Source organism: Microtus pennsylvanicus, chromosome 16 (assembly GCF_037038515.1).
Source record: "Microtus pennsylvanicus isolate mMicPen1 chromosome 16, mMicPen1.hap1, whole genome shotgun sequence".
Taxonomy (NCBI): domain Eukaryota; kingdom Metazoa; phylum Chordata; class Mammalia; order Rodentia; family Cricetidae; genus Microtus; species Microtus pennsylvanicus.
The window spans coordinates 43,270,251-43,289,788 of record NC_134594.1 but is presented as its reverse complement, the minus strand read 5'-3'; the positions used below and the strand labels follow the sequence as shown (position 1 = coordinate 43,289,788).

At 43.6% G+C, this 19,538-nt stretch overlaps 1 protein-coding gene across 6 annotated transcripts in view; it reads left to right on the top strand.

The window, feature by feature from the left end:
- Rapgef2 (Rap guanine nucleotide exchange factor 2) overlaps positions 1-19,538 on the top strand; it is a 202,411-nt gene that overhangs the window by 73,419 nt on the left and 109,454 nt on the right. For 4 of the 6 annotated variants that reach the window (XR_012908114.1, XM_075950925.1, XM_075950921.1 and 1 more), the window contains exon 4: positions 3,432-3,515. Coding sequence is in view for 3 of the 6 variants with exons in the window: in XM_075950925.1 (XP_075807040.1) it covers positions 3,432-3,515 (84 nt within the window). In the remaining 3 variants the exon portion in view is untranslated. Of the gene's footprint in view, positions 1-3,431; positions 3,516-16,422; positions 16,640-19,538 lie in introns of those variants that run through there. The other 2 variants (XR_012908115.1, XM_075950924.1) reach the window with 1 other exon arrangement.

Here is a 19,538-nt window from a genome sequence, read left to right as displayed (position 1 = left end):
TTATAATTTCCCTACCTGTTGATGACAAACAAATCCAGGAAGCTTTTAGAATGTCCTGTCAATCTCCAGGCTTTGGCAGCTTTCATTTTGTCCATTGCAGGATGGGTTGTGTTGGAATCAAATAGAGAACGGCGTAGTTCTTATTCTTAGACCCCTCTGTAAATTGTGAGTTTTCTCAGCATGTGCTCTTGGCTGACATTTGAGAGACTAGTGACAACATCTTTGCTATTTGGTGTCCTTAGTTTTCCTGTCTTTCTTTTCTGCTCATCACTGTTGGTAACATGCGCAGTTATTCAGAAACGGTCGGACTATCTTCCATGGCAGTCTGTGACTCTTCCACAGCCCTTGAATGTGCCTCTCAGCTCATCATTTTAAACACAAAACAAAAAATTAAAACGACACTGATGGTGTTTAGCACATACCTGTCTGACTGCAGAATACCGACAGCAGGCTAGGTTTCTTTTGCTTCTTTGCTATGGGGGCTCAGTACTGAGATCTTTGGTGAAGGGCCTGTTTATAGCTATCTTCTAGTATATTTGTTTAAAAGTCACTTCAATCAACCGTTAAATAAATGATCAGATATGAAGGAACTGAGTGGGATTGATAATCTGGAAAATTAGCATTGTGGATAATTCATGAAATTTAAAAGCAACTGGGTTAGTCCTAAAAACAGTGACGTCATTGTTGCTACTCTACTACTGCTGGTACTGGCAGTCTTCTGTTGACTAGATTCATTGCCAGTGTGTGCAGGAGAGATCTCTATTTTGTATTTCTGTCTGTTTATCTGTGGAGGCAATGTCTCTCTGTGTAGCCTCACTGGCCTAGACTTTCCTGCCTCAGCCTCCTGGAGTGCATCGCATGGGTGCCTTGATACTTTGTAAACCTGTGCACCAGCATGCATGCCTTGATACTTTGTAAACCAACCACGGTGTGCACCGGCATGAGTGCCTTGATACTGTGTAAGCCCGGAACTGTTTCCTGCTCCTGCTGCAGTACTGCATTGTTCTTACAATCCGGGTTCATTTTAAAAGACAAACTTCCACTCGACACATGTCAAAGTCAGATCCTCTGGTAATAGCTGCCCTAGGCATTGACTGTAAGACCGGAGACTCAGAACGACTGGTGTAGTGGTTTGTAAAAGTCGGGAGGATCGAACAGAAACAGATTTTTGAACATGGTGTTTTGTAACAGGGAATTTTCACAGTGGAAAGTGAGCACATTCTGTAGAGGATGGATAGCGAACAAAGTGGAGGGTTTGGTTTAGCTCACACTTTCTAGCACATCATTAAAATGGGATTTTTGTATTCTTAGTTATTATGAGTTTACTGTAGTAAAACCTTGCATCTTGGGAGTGCAACAGTAAGAGGTCATGTCTGTCCTGGAGTGAAGTAAGTGGTTAGTATACTCAGTAAGTACATTGGAATGATCTGCCGTGCTTTCTCAGAAAGCATGACTCTGAAGAGAACAACTCGTCCTTATTACCTTTATTTCATCTGCAATGGACCCTGCAGTTTGATGCCTTTGAGTTCCGTCAGAGATTATTAGCAAGAAGAAGGCTTGTTTTGTCTCACAGCTGCTCACAGTCACTGCCTATGGACCCATGGTGAGCTATACTGTATCCTGGTGAGGAAGGGTGGCTGAGAAAGCTGCTTCCTCTATTGTGGCAAGAAACAAAGAGAGACCAAGTCCCACAGCCCTTTAGGGACACAACCCCAGTGACCTAATATCCTCTTTCTAGACCACAAAAATTAAAGGTTTCATCACCCCAGCCTCACCAGGGTCTCAGGACAAAGCCTTCAACACATGGGCCTTTGAAGGATACTTTATCCAAACAACTGGGACAACACCTGTCAGACAGATGCAAGTCGGTGATAGTGATGGAGACCCATTCCTGACTTTCATACCCTTAAATCTGCCCCACAGAGTTCCTGATAGAAAGAGTCAAGCCTAATTATAGGGTAATCAGTGGCTATTCAGGGTGCTTAAAAACTCTCTGTCAAGGTATATCTTCCGTTTTGAACACAAGTTGCCTGTCAGTTGGTATGTGTGTTTTATGACAGGTGACAGGAAGACCGTGTTGATAAACGTCACAGTTACTTTGTCTGTATTAATTTGCTGTTAGAGCTGACAGATGTGAAATCAAGGAGAAGCCCATCACGACTTCAGTGTCTTTGTCACTACAGACCCTGGTGTCATGTGTTGTGCTTTTAAAAGATGGAATAATTATTGTTTGTATGCACTTGTCATGATCCATTTGGTCCTGTTAGCTTGCACAAGGCTATGTACTTGAAAATAAACCTTAATGTCTTATGTTTTTAAGATTGGATTTCCCTGGGGGCTGGTGAGATGGCTCAGTGGTTAAGAGCACTGCCTACTCTGCCAAAGGTCACAGGTTCAGTTTCCAGCACCCACAGCTGTCTGTGCCTCCAGTGCCAGGAGATCCAACACCCTCATTAGGCTTCTGTGGGCACTGGACTTGCATGTGGCGTACACATAAAATCACATAAAATCATTTTTCTGTATCAACCTGTTTGTGATAACAGTAACATTGTGAGAACAGATTAAAATACATTTACAAATCTTCCTTGTTTCTCTTTTCTAATACAGTGCTTTTATCTTTTGTTATCAGAAAAAGTTGTAACTAGTTTTGAGCCTAGTAAATGGTAATCTTTTTACTTGGCACAGACTAGAAGATAATAATAACGCAGTTGCCGTCTATTGCGGAAGATGCCATGATTAATATTGCCACCTTGACAGATGCTACCTACACGGTCAGGATGATTTAATAACCCCCACCCCAACTGCGTATGGTTAGATTGAAATGACCACCACTAGGTTGGGTGGCTTGTGTCGGGCAGAGACATAGGCACAGTGAAGTCTCCCCATCGGAAAGAGTCTTTCCACTAAGGAAAGAATGTTCATAAGGTTAGCCTACTTTGTTTTTTCTGTGACGGAGTAAATAGGCATCTAATTAGTTATGCACTCATATACGTGATGATACTCAAAATACTGTGTGTGATGGAGAAGTGTGAGGAAAAGGTAGACAGGGAAGGGCTTCATGGCACTGAGTTCCATGTAAGTGTGTGTTCTTTGTTTCACTGAAGCAAGGGAAGGTATTTCTTACTCAAAAAATTAGACAGAAAAACCAAACCTGGAATGTCAGGTGTGGATAGATCTAAGGAAAATTAAAAATATTTAAATAATCCAGTGGGTGTCTTTAGCTATGTTTTGGTGATAATAGTGTTTAAGAACACCTTTGATACGTAAGGTAATGTGTTCCAACTGTGCTGTATGCTGGCACCTTTTGTGACTGTGTGTAGCTGCACGGATTGCTGTACCATCTGCACTGTACATACATACAAACATACATACATACATATATTGTTGCTGTGAATTATCATCTGATTTCTGTTTTCTTTTTCTTTTTCCAGTCCTGATGATATTGGTACCTGCTGGTATATACTCCTTTCTGGTTCTGTGTTCATTAAGGAATCCATGTTTCTTCCGAGGAGCAGGTATGTTGTAGACATACAATGCAATGATCTTGAAGTTCTTTCTGCAGAATTGAATTACTTTACCGAGTTAGTCTGCTGATACGAAGCAAAGCTTTGGAGTTGTTACACATAACGTTTTTGTTTTCTGTATTTTTTTAAATGCTTGTTTTATGTCACAAATACCATTCTAACTTCCTTAGCAAGGGATGGGTGAAAACATGGTGGTGACATGAAAATTTGTTAAATGCCTATGTTGGCTGTGTTTTGGGACATAGCAATTGAGATTAGTTTCAGGATGACTTTGGTAAAGAAGAACTAACCTATGGGAAGCAGTGATGTAAACATCTGAGGACAGCTGAGAATGTTCATTAGATCACAAGGGACTGGAAATGAAGCCAGGAACTGACTTTGACTCCGCTGCCTCTATGGACCATATGGCCTCTTGGTTTTGCATCTGTCTGTAGATTGGCTTTGTGCTTCCTCTCCCCGTGACTTTGGCGTGTGTGTGTTGACTGTTGATTTATGACCTTGTGTTGCTAAGACTTACGCTGTTTGACTGTTTTCCTTGGATACTTTAGGATATAATATGATTGACTCAGCCGGGGCAGGTATGCACCTCTGGTCCAATTAATTATGGCCGGAAAGGCTCATCTCCTAAGACATGCCCACTTGTGTTATAAGGTTAGTTACTGTGTTTCAGGAGAGATTTCATTCTGGTTTTTTTTTCCTATGAATTTATCACAAGTACCCTTTTATTTGGTTTTAACCAAGTATTTTATGTTATTAAATGTTTAAATTGGTTAAAATATAACCTCATCTTTCACCTAACCTCTCTCCATTTTGAAAGGATGAGGGGGGCTGGAGAGATGGCTCAGAGGTTAAGAGCACCAGCTGCTCTTCCAGAGGTCCTGAGTTCATTTCCCAGCAACTACGCGGTGGCTCACAACCATCTGTACTGAGATCTGGTGCCCTCCTCTGGTGTGCGAGCATACATTGAGGCAGAATGTTGTATACATAATAAATAAATAAATCTTAAAAAAAAGAAAGGATGAGGATAATGTTAAGAATTTAATTTAGAGGCTGGAGAAAACGCATGCTGCTCTTTCAGAGGACCAGGTTTGATTTCCAGCACCCACGTCAAGTGTTCCCAGTCACCTGTAACTCTATCTCCGGGTGATTCAACACCCTCTTCTGGCATCCATGGGCTCCTCTTCTCATGGGCACATGAGTGATCACTGTGTTCTGCATGGCCTGGTCCTCAAAGCCTGACTGAGGTGACCAGGGAATGAAGAAAGCACAGATACACAGGCGTCAAGGACAACCTGGAAATCGTAGCGTGTATATTCTCTACAGCCTGGAACGAGTCTCTGTTGGGGAAGAGGGCCAGGTTGCAGTCATCTGCAAAGAGCGAACTGCTGTTAACTAATTTTTGCACACACTAGTCAATTGTTTGTTTTCACCTTATGTGGATTGAAGCCTTTGACAGTTCCGCTAAGTCTGAGGCATTGGTTCTTGCCCATAATAAACATTCATTCAGTACATCATCCACGCCTGACATGTTACATATTCACTCAAGGCTTCCTTTGCTCTCCACACTTTGACAGAGATAGGCATACACATTCACATAAATAAATACTACATGAGTCTTGAAACATTTACTTTACAGGCGTGAACTTTTTTTCCTCTCATGAGAAGTCAGATCCAGTAAATCATGGAGATAAATGGTTTTACGCTATAGATTAGGGCTGGCCTGGGTGAGGTGCCAGAAAGGGGTGGGATGAGCCTCGGAGGTCAAAGGGCTAATAAAAGAAAGTGGGGTGTGCATGCCTCTTTTCCTTCTGCTTCCTAAGGTCAGACTGTGATCCAGTGGAGGTGGGAAGCCTCTTTGCTTGCTGTTCTTCTAATAGTGAGAGACATAATAATGGGGCTGGCATTAGTAGTACAGTACTACTTGTAACAATAATATCCTGGTAATACAATGATTTTAAAAGAGCCAAATAGGCAGAGTTTTATACTGAACCTGATTTGCTAGGAACCATTTAAAACACTTGGCTCTGTGAGGTCGTTGGATCTTGCTGTTGTCCTTCATGTAGCATTGTACAGGCGGGGGTGCTTCAGTAGTGGGGCTTCACACCTTCTAGGAGTTAGCCTAGACTGTGTGTGGGCTCCAGGAGCAACTCTAGGAATTCTCCTCCCAGAGGAAGGGCAGACAGCACAGGACATGGCATTTCATTCCTCAGAGTATCTGCCTGACTGACATTTCTAAACTTGTCCAGGAAAACCCCAGTTAGGGATATTTGTAAAAATTATGTGATTTTTGTTATAGAAAGAAATTACAAAATGAACTAGCTCTACATTTCCAAACGAAAGGAGTCTGTTCCTTGAACTCTCATCCAAGGTTATTCTTTCATCTTGTGATGTTTTCCATTCTAAACCTCTTTGTGAGTATGCAGGGTTATATGTGCACAGGTGGGCCTCATAAGCAAGAGCAGTCTTGACATACATCATCTTTTATCTCTTGTTTGCATTGGTTAAAGAATGTCTATGCACACACACACACATACATACACACATCTTTATATGGGGTTTCTCTTGCTAACTTTCAGTTTCTGTACCTTTCCACAGTAACTGTAGTTCAGTGACTGTAAAGGGTAACTTGTAAATTTTCACCCCGAGTCTCGCTGTGATGAGTGGGCTTTGGAAGGACACCAATTAGAGGCCGCACCGTTGCAATCATCATGGTGCGGTTGCCGCTGCACAAATGAAGCTTGTAGACGACGCTCTGGAGCCCGGGGAGCCTCTGATGGCGTCCTCCCAACCACCATCAGTCAAGTGACAGCTTGTTCCCACTCCTGGAAGGAACCCAGTGTTCGGAAAGGCTCTTGCTCTGCAAGAACGGGGACTTGCAGTTCAGACCTGTTCTGTGAGCACATTGGACCTGGAGTCTTCCAACGCATGGCATAAGTTACTCTCTGTCTGGCTGCATGTCAAACGCTTGTGAGTCAGGATTTTAATGGGACGAAGGAACAGTCTTTCAGACCTAGTGACAGGCTGGAGCTATATATAGGCTGTTCCTTCATGTTGCACCTGGTGGCATTTGCTCTGCCCGAGTTGTTTGTTTCCTTGGGTGGTGTTGCCTTAGGAATAGTCCTGAGGTGGTTTTAATAGGAAAGCGGCTGTGTGCCGGTGCTGTAATGAAGGTTCCTGTAGCTTCGTGGGTAGTTCTCTCCCTGGAAAGGGTCGGTGTGGGAGAGATGCTGACTGCCCAGTTTTTATGAACCTGGTTTTCAGTCAGTTCTTTTCACTTACACATCCTTTTTCCTGTTTCAAATATGTTTATCTTCTCCAGGGGTAAAATTATTGGAAAGGTCGAGTCAAAGTAATTTCAACAATAGTGACACATGCAGCATGCAGACTTTATACAAAAGTAACAGGTAGAATAAAGCAGGCACTTGTGGGAAGGAAAACTGCAAGAAAATGCATCTTTAACAACTTAAAATAACCGACTCGTGTTGCACTTAGCTGAGCTCTTCTGCTGTGAAGAGTACAGCTCACGCACAGGTATGGAGGAAGTGTTTGTACATTTAGGTGATGCCAGCTGTACTTCATTTTCCTTGTTCTTTTGGAAGAGGTTGTCCAAAGAGAAGGATGTGGTTCTGGCTCGCGAATCATGTAATTAGCGCACCCAAGACCGTTACACACCCAGTCCCCACTCCTCTTCAGACATCACATGAGTTTTTGGTGCTTGTTTGGAGACTCCTCAGGGTAACATGGCATGCTGGTACTTGTCGTGCTCTTTGAAGTACCTGTCCGAGTAATAGATCTTCTATGGGGCCTCCTGCTGGTGCGTGGAGGAAAAAAACAGGATCAGGAAACACTCAAGTATGGCCAGTGTGACGACTCCTCCTACACGTCTTTTAGGGTCATATCCTCTTTATAAAACAGAGCCATTGGGATATAGTCTCTTTCCTTTACTGCTTATGCTATGGTCAGGGTAGAAGCTGTAGCTTGGTGGAAGAAAAGAAGCCCATTAATGACATTAACCTTAGAACTCGGGTGTTGCCAGAATGATTGCAATGAAAGCGAGGAACAAGAGTGTCTCAGTTAGGGTTTCTGTTGCTGTGAAGAAACTCACTACCACGGCAACTCTCACAAAGGAAGACATTCAATTAGGGTGGCTTGCTTACAGTCCAGTGTCATCATGGAGGGGAGCAGGACAGTATGTAGGCAGATGTGGTCCTGGAGGAGTAGCTGAGAGCCCTACACATTGCAGGCAGCAGGAAGTCAGCTGAGACACTGGGTGGTATCCTGAGCATAGGAAACCACAAAGCCCATCCACACAGTGACACACCTCCTCCAAGGCAATCCCCACGCCAGCAAAGCCGTGTGTGTGCTGCAGCTGGCTAGGTGAAGAATCGTGCAGGTCCTCCTGCTGGTACCGCACACACTTTACTAGGGAGCCATCTCCCCAGGTCTGACAGTTGAACAAATCCTTCTCTGGAACCGACTGCCTCTGTGGTGGCAGAATCTAGGCTGGGCAGAGCTGCTGATTTCAGACATTATGCCACCCAGTCCATTGTCACACGTTTTTGCTGGAGCAAGTGATTCCAGCTCGTAGTTCAAGCTAACGACAATGATAGTGCAGTCCAGTTAATGATAATAGTGTGGGGGGGGGTGTCAGAGGAACTTTTTTAACTTAAAAATGGTCAGTTTGATCTCTGTCTCTAAGAGTACATATAAGTGAGTCTGTAATAGAATCAAACTCACATGTGCGTATATAAACCAGTTGTTAGCGTGAGTTTTGTGTCAGTTGGCCCCCGGGTCAGAGCTGTTATCTTATTCCTCCCTCAGTGGCAGGTTTTGAAAACCGACCTGCTTGCCTTGCATTTTATACAGCATTAGAGTTTGTAGGTGAAGCATTAGGTTTAGCAGATAGTTGTTAAGAATCGGTGCTGCATCCATTGTCCTTCCGAAACAACAACAGCAACACCCGCACACACGAGTGTGCCCTTTAGAAAATGTTCTTTTTCAGGCTTCAAGTGAGTGAGTAGGCATGAGTTTTTACATTTGGGGGTTCACCATTTGGAAGTTCTGAAAAGGGGCAGGGCCGAAAATCTAGCAGTCACCTAAAAATAAAGCTTGCTGAGTCCTCTGGATTCAGAACTCTGGATGTCGTAAACTGTTCTGTCCCCTCCCTCCAGATTACTTTAAAAATATTTAAAGCAGTATCATGGTAACATTGCCTTCCGGGGGTGGGGGAGACACATTTCAATGACCTATGGTTTTGTTTAATGCCAGAGTTACATGGAGAACAAGCAGCGAGAGGGAGAGGGAGGGAAGGAAGAGGGCTGGTGAGAGCTGAGCTGCTGGGCTGCCGGAACCTTCTAGCTCCCGCTCAGTCCCCTTTAGACACATGGAGTAATAATGAAGTAGCAAAGTGGAAGAGAGCCCGGGGGATCTCATGGGAAGTGTTTGGCTTTGTCTTGCGCTGACTGTCCTACCAAGCGTCAGGTAGCTTCCTGTGTTGGTTACGGGGTTGTTGTATAAATAGGGCATGGTGACTGTTTTTCTTGGGTCAGAACCCGGGCATGGAGATCCAGGTAGTTCTGTAGTGACCCAGGCTGTTTTCTTCCCTGGCTGCTGTCAGCCTGTGGGTTTCAAAGAGGCCAGAGCTTTGGTCTCATGTCTTCACTCAAATCTCGAAGCAAGAAGAAAGGAAAACAACAACAACAAACAAAAATCCCAAGAAATTTACTTTTCCCATGGTGGTGCCCAAGCTAAATGCCTTAAGTAGACTATAGTCACATGGCCTTCAGGCCACCCAGGACCCCAGGATCCTGGGATATGTGGTCTGTTACTCTGCAGTGACACATGGCTAAGGAGTAGGTGACCGTGTCTCCTGTATATGTTTTAGGGTTTCTCTGTCTTGGACCTTGTCTTCACTGTCTTCTCTACTAGACAGATTAGTTTTAACACTCAGCCCATGTCTATGCTTCTCGTCAGCTTAGCACACTCTCCTAGGTCTTGCCTCATCCCAGAGTCCTCTGGGTCCTGCCTGAAGTTGACCAACTCCTGGTGTTCCCATGGCAGGCACATGGTCAAGGTATACGTCGAAGGTTTCAAGGAACTTTGGGGAGGGAGTTCCACATGAGGTGACGATAACAGTGAAGCACACGTAAATGTGGTTTGAGAAGAGTTAACTTGATCCCAGTTGAGGTGTGTCTAAAATTAGAAATCAGATTCACTTCTACATTCAAGATGTCAAGTGAATGCATAGATAGAGACTCCAGCGCATGCATATATTACAACAATCCTTTGGATATTAGTACACTTTTTTGCTTTAGTATTTAAAAAAGTCCTGAAATGTTCAGAAATACTTCACATTATTTGGACTGTTCTTTCTCCTTTGAATTGTGTTCTGAGGTGATACCCGAGGCACAGAGCAAAGCTCTCCTCCAGGGACAGAGTTCAGTTGCTGGATCACCAGGCTGGGAATTGGGTTGCTATAACTACAGCAGAGGGATGTCCTGTCCATACAAATACAGGCTTTTGTGGTAGTTGAATCCTGGCTTTGGTAGTGTCAAGAAAGTGGCATTAAAGAACAGGACTCTCAGGTTTGTGTGTGTGTGGTTGGTGCTGTGCCAGTTGTTATCATATGCTTGAGGCCAGGGGATTGCTCCTGCCCACCCTTGATGGAAACGTGTGAGGATTCATGTTGTCACAGTCGTATTTCTCTTACAGAGAAGTATTATGGTATTTATGAAGGTCGTAAGATCTGAGATATATAGTGAAACACAGTATTGATTTTCTCTGCTAAATGTTTGAATCTTGTGTCTGCTACTACTTGCAGAGGGGTTCACAGCTCTGCTTTGTGTTGGCTGCTTTCAGAGGCATGATAGAGGGATGGTCAGGTACTGCGTGACCTGTTGGAGTTTAAGGTATGTCTAATAATGTATGTAGAAACTAATTTTGTTTTTAAGGAAACAGGTACTTTGCACTAGATAGTCTAATAGGAAATAGCATTAGTTTTAAGGATTTTGCAAAATTCCATGAAGTTGGAATATCTTTCATAAAATAAAATTTCCAGTTAGTGGTAGCTCTGGGAACAATATCTCTCATTGTTTTATGAATTGAAGGATGTGTGTGTAGAACACTCTCGACTGTTAAAGTGTCTGTAATATAGGCCCCATTCAGTTTTCCGATATGCTGTGAATTGTCTGAAAGCACTAGTTGGAATGAGTAAAGAGAAGCAATGGCTTAGATGTGTAAGTGCTTTCTGTATACAAATTTAAATATCGTGGGTTCCTCATGTGCTCAGGTACCAGTTAGAACTGTGTGCTCACTGTATTAGCACCATTGCCTTAGCTGTTTCTTAATTCGACTAATGCAGTTACGACGATAGGATTTATTTTTTTTACAGTTAAATGTAAAATAGCAGAAGTGCTATTTAGTGTTCATAAATCCTTTTTTAAATTATATTTTTGTATTAGTAAGGGTTCTTTAGAGGAGCAGAACTGATAGAGACAGAAGATAGAAATAGATATTCATTCTATTTGTCTGTCTATCTATGGGATATTTTAGGGTGGCTTACAGGCTATAATTTAGCTAGTCTAACAATGGTTGTCTACCAATGGAAAACCCAAGAATACAGTAGTTGATTAGTCCATGAGACCGGATGCTCTCATATATGGATTTCTTTTTTTTCCCTTCAAAACAAGCTTTGGAATCTACTGTGGAACTAGCTATTATAAGATCAGGCTGGCCTTGAACTCACAGAGATCAGCCTGCTTCTGCTGGGATTAAGGGCGTGCGCCACAGCCAGGCTATGCTCCAATCTTGAAGGAGTAGATTTTAATGCCAGTGAAGGAATGGACTTGCCAGCAAGGGTGAAGGCGAGCAGCAAAGAGAGAGCTTCCTTTTATATAGGCTGCCACCAGAAGGCGTGGCCCAGATTTTGCTGGATCTTCCCATCACAAAAGATCTGGATTAAAAGTGGGTCTTTGTTGCAAGGAGAGGGCCCACTTTTTCATTCTGGCTGCCCGGCTATCTTACACCTGAAATAACCATACAGAAACTGTATTAATTTAACTCTGCTTGGCCATTAGCTCCAACCTCTTATTGGCTAACTCTTACATATTAGTTTAACCCATTTCTATTAATCTGTGTATCGCCACCTGACTGTGGTTTACCGGCAAGATTGTAACCAGCGTCCGTTTCAAGCAGAAGATCCATAGAGTCTCTCACTCTGCCCTTTTTCCCAGCATTCAGTTCTGTCTTCTCCGCCTAACTAAGTTATGCCCTATCAGGCCCAAAGCAGTTTCTTTATTCATTAACCAATGAAAGTAACACATGAACAGAAGAACCTCCTACACCAGGTCTTCTCATTTCAAATGATTTGGTTAAGATAAAATCCCTCAAAGGTATACCAAGCCACTTTGGTTTTAACTAATTCTAGATACTGTCAACTTAACAACCAAAAATAGCCATTGCAGGTTTTATCTTAAGTTTTTAAGTCAGATGTTTTGGAATACATTTTAATTTTTTTTTACCTTATTTATGTTTTTATAATGATAAACTACTGAGTTTATTTAATGTGTAATTTCATTTAGATAACATTTATTTGTTTATGCATTCTTTATTTGTACGTTTTGAGATAGGGTTTCATTAGGTAGCCCTGGATGGCCTGGAACTTGCTATGTAGACTAGACTGGCCTTGAATTCAGAGTTCCTTCTGCCCATGCTTCTGCCTCTTGAGTGCTGGGATAAAGACATTTGCATTTAAAAATGGGAGCAGTGATCAAATTGTGTAAAAACATTTTCCTTTGCTTTATTGTATTATTTATGGCTCATAAAGATGAATTTAATAAATGTAAAAGTTACTGAAATTAATTTGGTTTACAAATAGAAAAATAACAAATTAAGATTATTCCATTTTGTTACTTTAAATTAGCTACGTATCTCAGGTTGAATGGGAGACATAAGAAAGTCGTGTGTTTTCTTGTCACTGTGGTATAGGTGCATCTAAGGAAACAGTTGACTGTAATTTAGAATCTTGTTACAGGTTTTTTTATTGTCACCTGATTGTGAATTTAACTTATATAATTTTTGGAGTCTCAGCTTTAAGAGTTATTGTGAAAAAGGTCTTTTACTTAGGTTTCATACTGGTCCTTAGCTCACGTAAGTTATATGTGTGTGAAAGCATCCTTGTATCTAAAGCAGATTTCTCACTGAATACTGTGTCAGTATGAAGTAACCATAGTCTTGAGACATTGTAGAGGAGAGGTATCTGCTAACCACTCCCACCAGCAAGTGTGAGTTTTAACTTTTGAAGAATGCCTGAGGGCCATTAAGTCATTGGAATGAGGGTTTCTGGGAGGTTGGGTTAGTTGACACGAGATATCATGCCCACAGCAGAGGGTGATGGCCCAGCTGGCATTCTTTGAGGACAGAGATAGACAGGCCCTTGTGGCAGACAGAGTAGCTTACTGGATGCCAAGTGATAGCTTTGAAAAACAGTCATTCAGTGTCACAGACAAGAAGGACATAGAGATGGTTCTGACATGTTTAGCTTGGTTGTCTGGAGAGCAATGGTGCCTTCAGCAGCTCTAACCAATATGGAGGAAGTGAGGTACGTGGAATGAGCAGTTTGTTTTAGGTAAATCGAGTCACACATGCTGACAAATAACAGAACCGAGCGTGTGAATAGACAACTTGGTGCTGGTTCACTTTAATGTAGGTAGAGGGAGGCTTAGGTAAACATAGAGACAGCTGTCATGTGTGGAGGAAGAGGGATCGATACAGTTCTGTCTGAAGGCTACAGGCCAGCTTTAAAATCCTGCCTTCCAGTGCATCCCAGTGCAGAATTCCCTCCCTGCCTATCTCAGCAGGCCAGTGCCAACCCAAGGGCCAAATTCCCCGGGCACATTAAATTTCATAAATGAGGTAGTACAGATCTTCCACAAAGTACTGATTTACAAATAGTTGGATTGCTTCTGCTTTCGTCGTCTGTGAATGTTCGTGAATATGTGTCCTGTGTGGACAGTCGACAAGTCTGTTTTTGCTGCTTCCTGGTTGCTTTGGGGTGAAACTGCTGTGTTTCATGATGTTTATTGAACTGTGTTTTGAACAGCCGCACTGTTTCCCACAGCGGCTGTAGTTGAGATGTCCGGTCGCTTCCTGTTGTCTCTACTACTGTCCTGTCAGACATTTTTATATCAGCCATTGTTGTCGTGGTTAGTTCCGTGCTGGACTTGTACGGCAGGTGATCCCCGAGTGAGGTGTGGCGACACATGCTGAGGATCTTTTTCATATGTTGTTGGCCACTCCTGTTTCTCCTTTGGCGAAATGAACTCAGAGCTTCTGCTCATAAAAAAAAAAAAAAAGGATTGGATATTTATTTTTGACTTGTAAGCATTTTGTGTATTCTGGATACAATTCTTTTGTTAAATATATTTTAGAAAAATATTCTATCAATCATTGGAATATTGGCCCACATTTTTCTTAGCTAAAAGCCAAGGCTTTAAATTAAAAAAGACAATATTTATGTGTGTGTGTGTGTGTGTGTGTGTGTGTGAGAGAGAGAGAGAGAGAGAGAGAGAGAGAGAGAGAGAGAGAGAGAGAGAGAGGAGAGAGAGAGAGAGCACGAGATTTGCATGTGCAAAGGTACAAGGAAGTTATAGAACATTATAGAACAGCCTGTGGGAATCAGTTCTCATCTTCCACTATGTAGGACCCAGTGACTGAACTCAGGTTTTTAGGTTTGGTGGTAAACATCTTTATCTCCAGCCATATTGCTAGCCCTAAATAGGAGGCTTTTAGTTTTTATTAAAATCTTTTTAAATCAAAAATCTCATTTCTATTTTATACTTTGGGTGTCCTGTTTATGACCTCTTAACCTGGATGTCGTAAGTTTTCCCAGGCCTTTTTCCCCTAGGAATTTAATATTATCAAGTTTTCCACTAGTGTCTGAGATTCATTTTGAGTTAATTTTTCTGAATGGTTTGAGGCTTACTGTTTTCGCCTGTGGAATGCAATAGTTTTAGGAAAATTCATCCAAAGAATGTAATCTTTTCATGTCTGTATGCATGCGAGGTCATATGTGCCATGAAGCGTGTATGTTTAGTCAGAAGGATGACTTTGTGGAATGGGATTTCTCCTTCTACCTTTATGTGTGTTCCGGACATGGAACTCAGGTTACCAAACTTGCATGGCTCCTGTCTGAGCCATCTTGCCTGGAATATCTCTTAATTTATTGAATTCTCTTAATATGTTTTAAAAAGCTCGCTGAATTCATTGTAAAACATTTACATAAAATGCTTAACTAAAAAAAGAAAATCAAAAACAAACCTGAAAACCATTTACTCACGTCTGGAGTCCCTCTGTGTGTTTGTCTGTGTGCCCAATTGTACATTTGTGACAAACACCAATTTTGTTTTTTTGTCAGAATCATTTTTATAGCTCCATCTTCTTATATCGATTTAAATCCGCTTATCAGTGTCAAGAATGCTACTTAGGATCCGATTGGATTGCCTGGACTGGTGCCAGACATCAGCTCTCCAGACTAGGAGCATGGGTATCTTTTGATTTCAACCCTTAGAAAGTTTCCCTTCAGATGTGCTTAAACATGTCTCATTTTAATATAATGCTTAACTTTTAAATGGTAAGTCACAGGATTTTATTATTTCAGTCTCTCCGGGAAACTCTGAAACAGATTTAAACAATATCATCAGTGTGGCCTTTTGGTAGAATTGGAAGGAACCGTCAGTTTACTCATGCCACAAGCATGTGATTCATGAGAGAAACCCCCATTTCCCTCAGCTGAGTTAAACACTCGCTCACTTTGTAGTAAATTATATGGATGGGTGAATATTCTTTTCCTTGTTTCAAGCAAGTTTTGCTTAGGTCCTGGCTTACAAAGACATTTTACCTCCTGAAATGAGCTAGCTTTGCTAGATGGCTGTGATTTGAAACCGTTCATGTAAATGTGTTTCAGGACTGAGATGTTTGGTTCTCCTTCCTGAAATGATATTAGGTTCTTATTGCTTTATGGCCAATCTGAGTCACCCATCGACTCAACTGCCCCTTTTAATTAGTGAATCATATAGTTCTTAATGTATTTTTCTCTTTGTTTCTTCAGGCAGTTTTATAAATATTAGTGTGTAGAGAGGTACGGCAGCTGAGCTGCCTTCTCCATTCGACTCGATGTACCCAGCCTTGCACAGTGAAATGCTGAGCAGTAAAAAGCCATTTTCGTTACAGCATGTGTCTCCATGCTGAGGGAAGCGTCCGCTGTGGACCATAACTTTTAAAGAACCTGTCGACTGGCGGCTGTGCCGAAGCGCAGCGATCAGCAGAGACCTGTCTGTGCCACTGTGTGGACTGAAAGCAGCAGATCAATTTAGCTGAGCTGTCTGTAGAGATCGGTCACGAGGACATAGACACTACCAAAGTGTAGCTCTCACACCACTGTCCCGGGCTGGTTTAGATTGGGGCAAGACAGGAATCTGCTCTGTAGAGCCTAGCACAGCTGAGGTAAGAACATCTTTATCTCTGGAAGAGGGAAAGCAAGAGCCAAACAGCCCCCTCCTCCAGCTCTGCCCATCGGTAATGATGGAAATGTATGTCAGTCTTTACCACGCTAGTCCCTCAGCCCGGTGTGCATACAGTTCAGCTTCTTTCTGGTGGAGAGCAATCAGTTCTCAGCACTGCTTTCGTCCACGGTAATAACAGAAATTGCAGCTGCTGGCGCATGTTAGCATTTGACCTTGAAGACTCACAGGAGAACAGAGGCTGCCGATTTCCTTACTTGTCCCTGATTTGCAGGAGTAGATAATGAATTAATAGAAATTGATAAAGAGTGTCTGTCAGGCAGCTGCTGAGGTCATGAGGCTGGTATGCGGAAAGAGTGTGCCCATACAACATGCGTAATACAGAATGCAGCCCCGAGAGGTGGGTGGGTCATGGAAGCAGGAAGCGAGCCTCAGAAGGAATGTTGGCTCAGCTAGAGCCACAAGCCGGGAGCACATAGGCTCACCGCCTGCAGCTAACAGGAACATGGGAGCGCTTGCTGCTGCCGGGACGTCTCCCATAGACGGCGGCAGCGCTCTTGCCGTACTGGGGCTTCAAAGACATTGAAGACAGTGCAGGTTGGATTTTTAGAAATTGAAATGTTTATATTGCAGACACCGAATGCTTAATACTTCTCCTTAAGTCGATAAGACAGCCGAGGGACTGACCAAAGGGTGGGACAGTAGGGGGAGCACAGTCAAGAGCCCTTCCTTGTTATTTCTGTATGTGCTGCATTTGTAAGTAAGGGCTAAATGCTGGGCTTCCCTCTGCCATGAGTGCTTGGAGTGGAGTGTTTCTAAGCTAGCCATGGGAGGTTTCTAGGATGCTGTAATGTGTGTCTGGTTTCACCACACACACACACACACACACACACACACACACACACACACACACACGGTTTATATGTTACTTGATGGATGGTTTTATTTTTAAGTACCTGTTATTTTTGAGTGAAGCTAAACACTAAAAAGATAAAGTGAATTTTTATGGCAAGTTTTTCAACCTACTTTCCTGAGTTTTCTTGTGACTTTGAGGATAAAATTAATGGCTTCACCTGTTGCTTAGGGGCTGACTACTTGCTACCGTGCTTTGTACAGACGATGGGATATACTGCCTACCCCCCAGTCATCAATAGATAAATTGATTTTGGTTTAGAGGCATCAGTTGGTTATTTACATTTTATTTACAGTTAGTTAGACTTTTAAGGAGAATAATGAAATTTAGCAATTGTTTCCAGAACTGAAGAGATAAAAAAGGTCTGTCTCGTAGCCTGACAGTTTTGATCCCTTGGTGAGTGTGGTGTACCGGTCTCACCACCGTCTGTGATCTCCTGGTCATATACCCTGACATGAGCAAGTTTACATTCCGCACAGAACTTGCATTCCGCCAAGCAGTTCTGACGCACACAAGAATGTGGAGGCCCATACACAGGGCAAGGTTAGGGACACTGATAGAGGAGGCTCTGTACCCAGCTGCCGCCTTTTCCAGGACACTCAACGCTCTTAGAAAGTGCTCTTGACTTAAGTTGGGAAAGAGCGGGCTGACAGAAACCCAGGGTCGGCTGGCCGGAACAACTCCCGCTGCCGCCTGTCCTGTGCCTTGCCGCCTCTGGGAGTTCACACAAACTAGGTAAGACTGACTTTCTCAGACGTGTGCTTTCTAGTTGTGAACTTGAAGGACTAGATCTAGCAGGCTGTCACTGACAGTGATTTTTGGTTGCCTGTTTTGGATGCTAGGATGTCGTGTTATTTATACCTGTAAAAACATTTTCCATCGGTGTATTTTGGTTTGTAATTCTTAATTTTTAAATTGTTCTGTGCAAAAAAATTCAAGAGGGATGAAACAGTGGACTGCTGTACCGTGTGTTGTGCAGGTGGTCTCTCTGTGGACGGCTGGTGGGGTGGACTGCTGTACCGTGTGTTGTCAGGTGGTCTCTCTGTGGACGGCTGGTGGGGTGGACTGCTGTACCGTGTGTTGTTGTCAGGTGGTCTCTCTGTGGACGGCTGGTGGGGTGGACTGCTGTACCGTGTGTTGTTGTCAGGTGGTCTCTCTGTGGACGGCTGGTGGGGTGGACTGCTGTACCGTGTGTTGTTGTCAGGTGGTCTCTCTGTGGACGGCTGGTGGGGTGGACTGCTGTACCGTGTGTTGTTGTCAGGTGGTCTCTCTGTGGACGGCTGGTGGGGTGGACTGCTGTACCGTGTGTTGTTGTCAGGTGGTCTCTCTGTGGACGGCTGGTGGGGTGGACTGCTGTACCGTGTGTTGTGCAGGTGGTCTCTCTGTGGACGGCTGGTGGGGTGGACTGCTGTACCGTGTGTTGTCAGGTGGTCTCTCTGTGGACGGCTGGTGGGGTGGACTGCTGTACCGTGTGTTGTGCAGGTGGTCTCTCTGTGGACGGCTGGTGGGGTGGACTGCTGTACCGTGTGTTGTCAGGTGGTCTCTCTGTGGACGGCTGGTGGGGTGGACTGCTGTACCGTGTGTTGTGCAGGTGGTCTCTCTGTGGACGGCTGGTGGGGTGGACTGCTGTACCGTGTGTTGTCAGGTGGTCTCTCTGTGGACGGCTGGTGGGGTGGACTGCTGTACCGTGTGTTGTTGTCAGGTGGTCTCTCTGTGGACGGCTGGTGGGGTGGACTGCTGTACCGTGTGTTGTTGTCAGGTGGTCTCTCTGTGGACGGCTGGTGGGGTGGACTGCTGTACCGTGTGTTGTGCAGGTGGTCTCTCTGTGGACGGCTGGTGGGGTGGACTGCTGTACCGTGTGTTGTCAGGTGGTCTCTCTGTGGACGGCTGGTGGGGTGGACTGCTGTACCGTGTGTTGTCAGGTGGTCTCTCTGTGGACGGCTGGTGGGGTGGACTGTTGTACCGTGTGTTGTCAGGTGGTCTCTCTGTGGACGGCTGGTGGGGTGGACTGCTGTACCGTGTGTTGTCAGGTGGTCTCTCTGTGGACGGCTGGTGGGGTGGACTGCTGTACAGTGTGTTGTTGTCAGGTGGTCTCTCTGTGGACGGCTGGTGGTGGGGCTTACATGTTTTATTTTCAGAAGGAAGAGAGAACCCAAATGTGGACCTGTGTAGCTTTTAGCTGTCATCTTGTGGCTGTTTAATACTAAAGATGATAAGGACATTCTAGAATTACATGAGGTGAAGAGTTGGCAGCGAAGTTGTGCAGTGTATTTATATAGAACAACTTAGAAGGATTTAAACGGGTTCTAGTGATTTCATGAGCATTCTTTAAACACACACACACAAACACACCATACTTTTTTTCACCCTGATATTTCTCTTCACAGCCACCTGTCAAAAGCCAGTGTTTAGGAAGGAAAAGGGCCAACAGGTTTTTTTGAATGTTAAAGCCAAGGCTTATCAGCAACTTAACTGACTGTGTATACACACACACACACACACACACACACACACACACACACACACTGATTTTTTTGTTTTACACACAGGTGCATATAAATACTGGAACCATTACAGGACTGG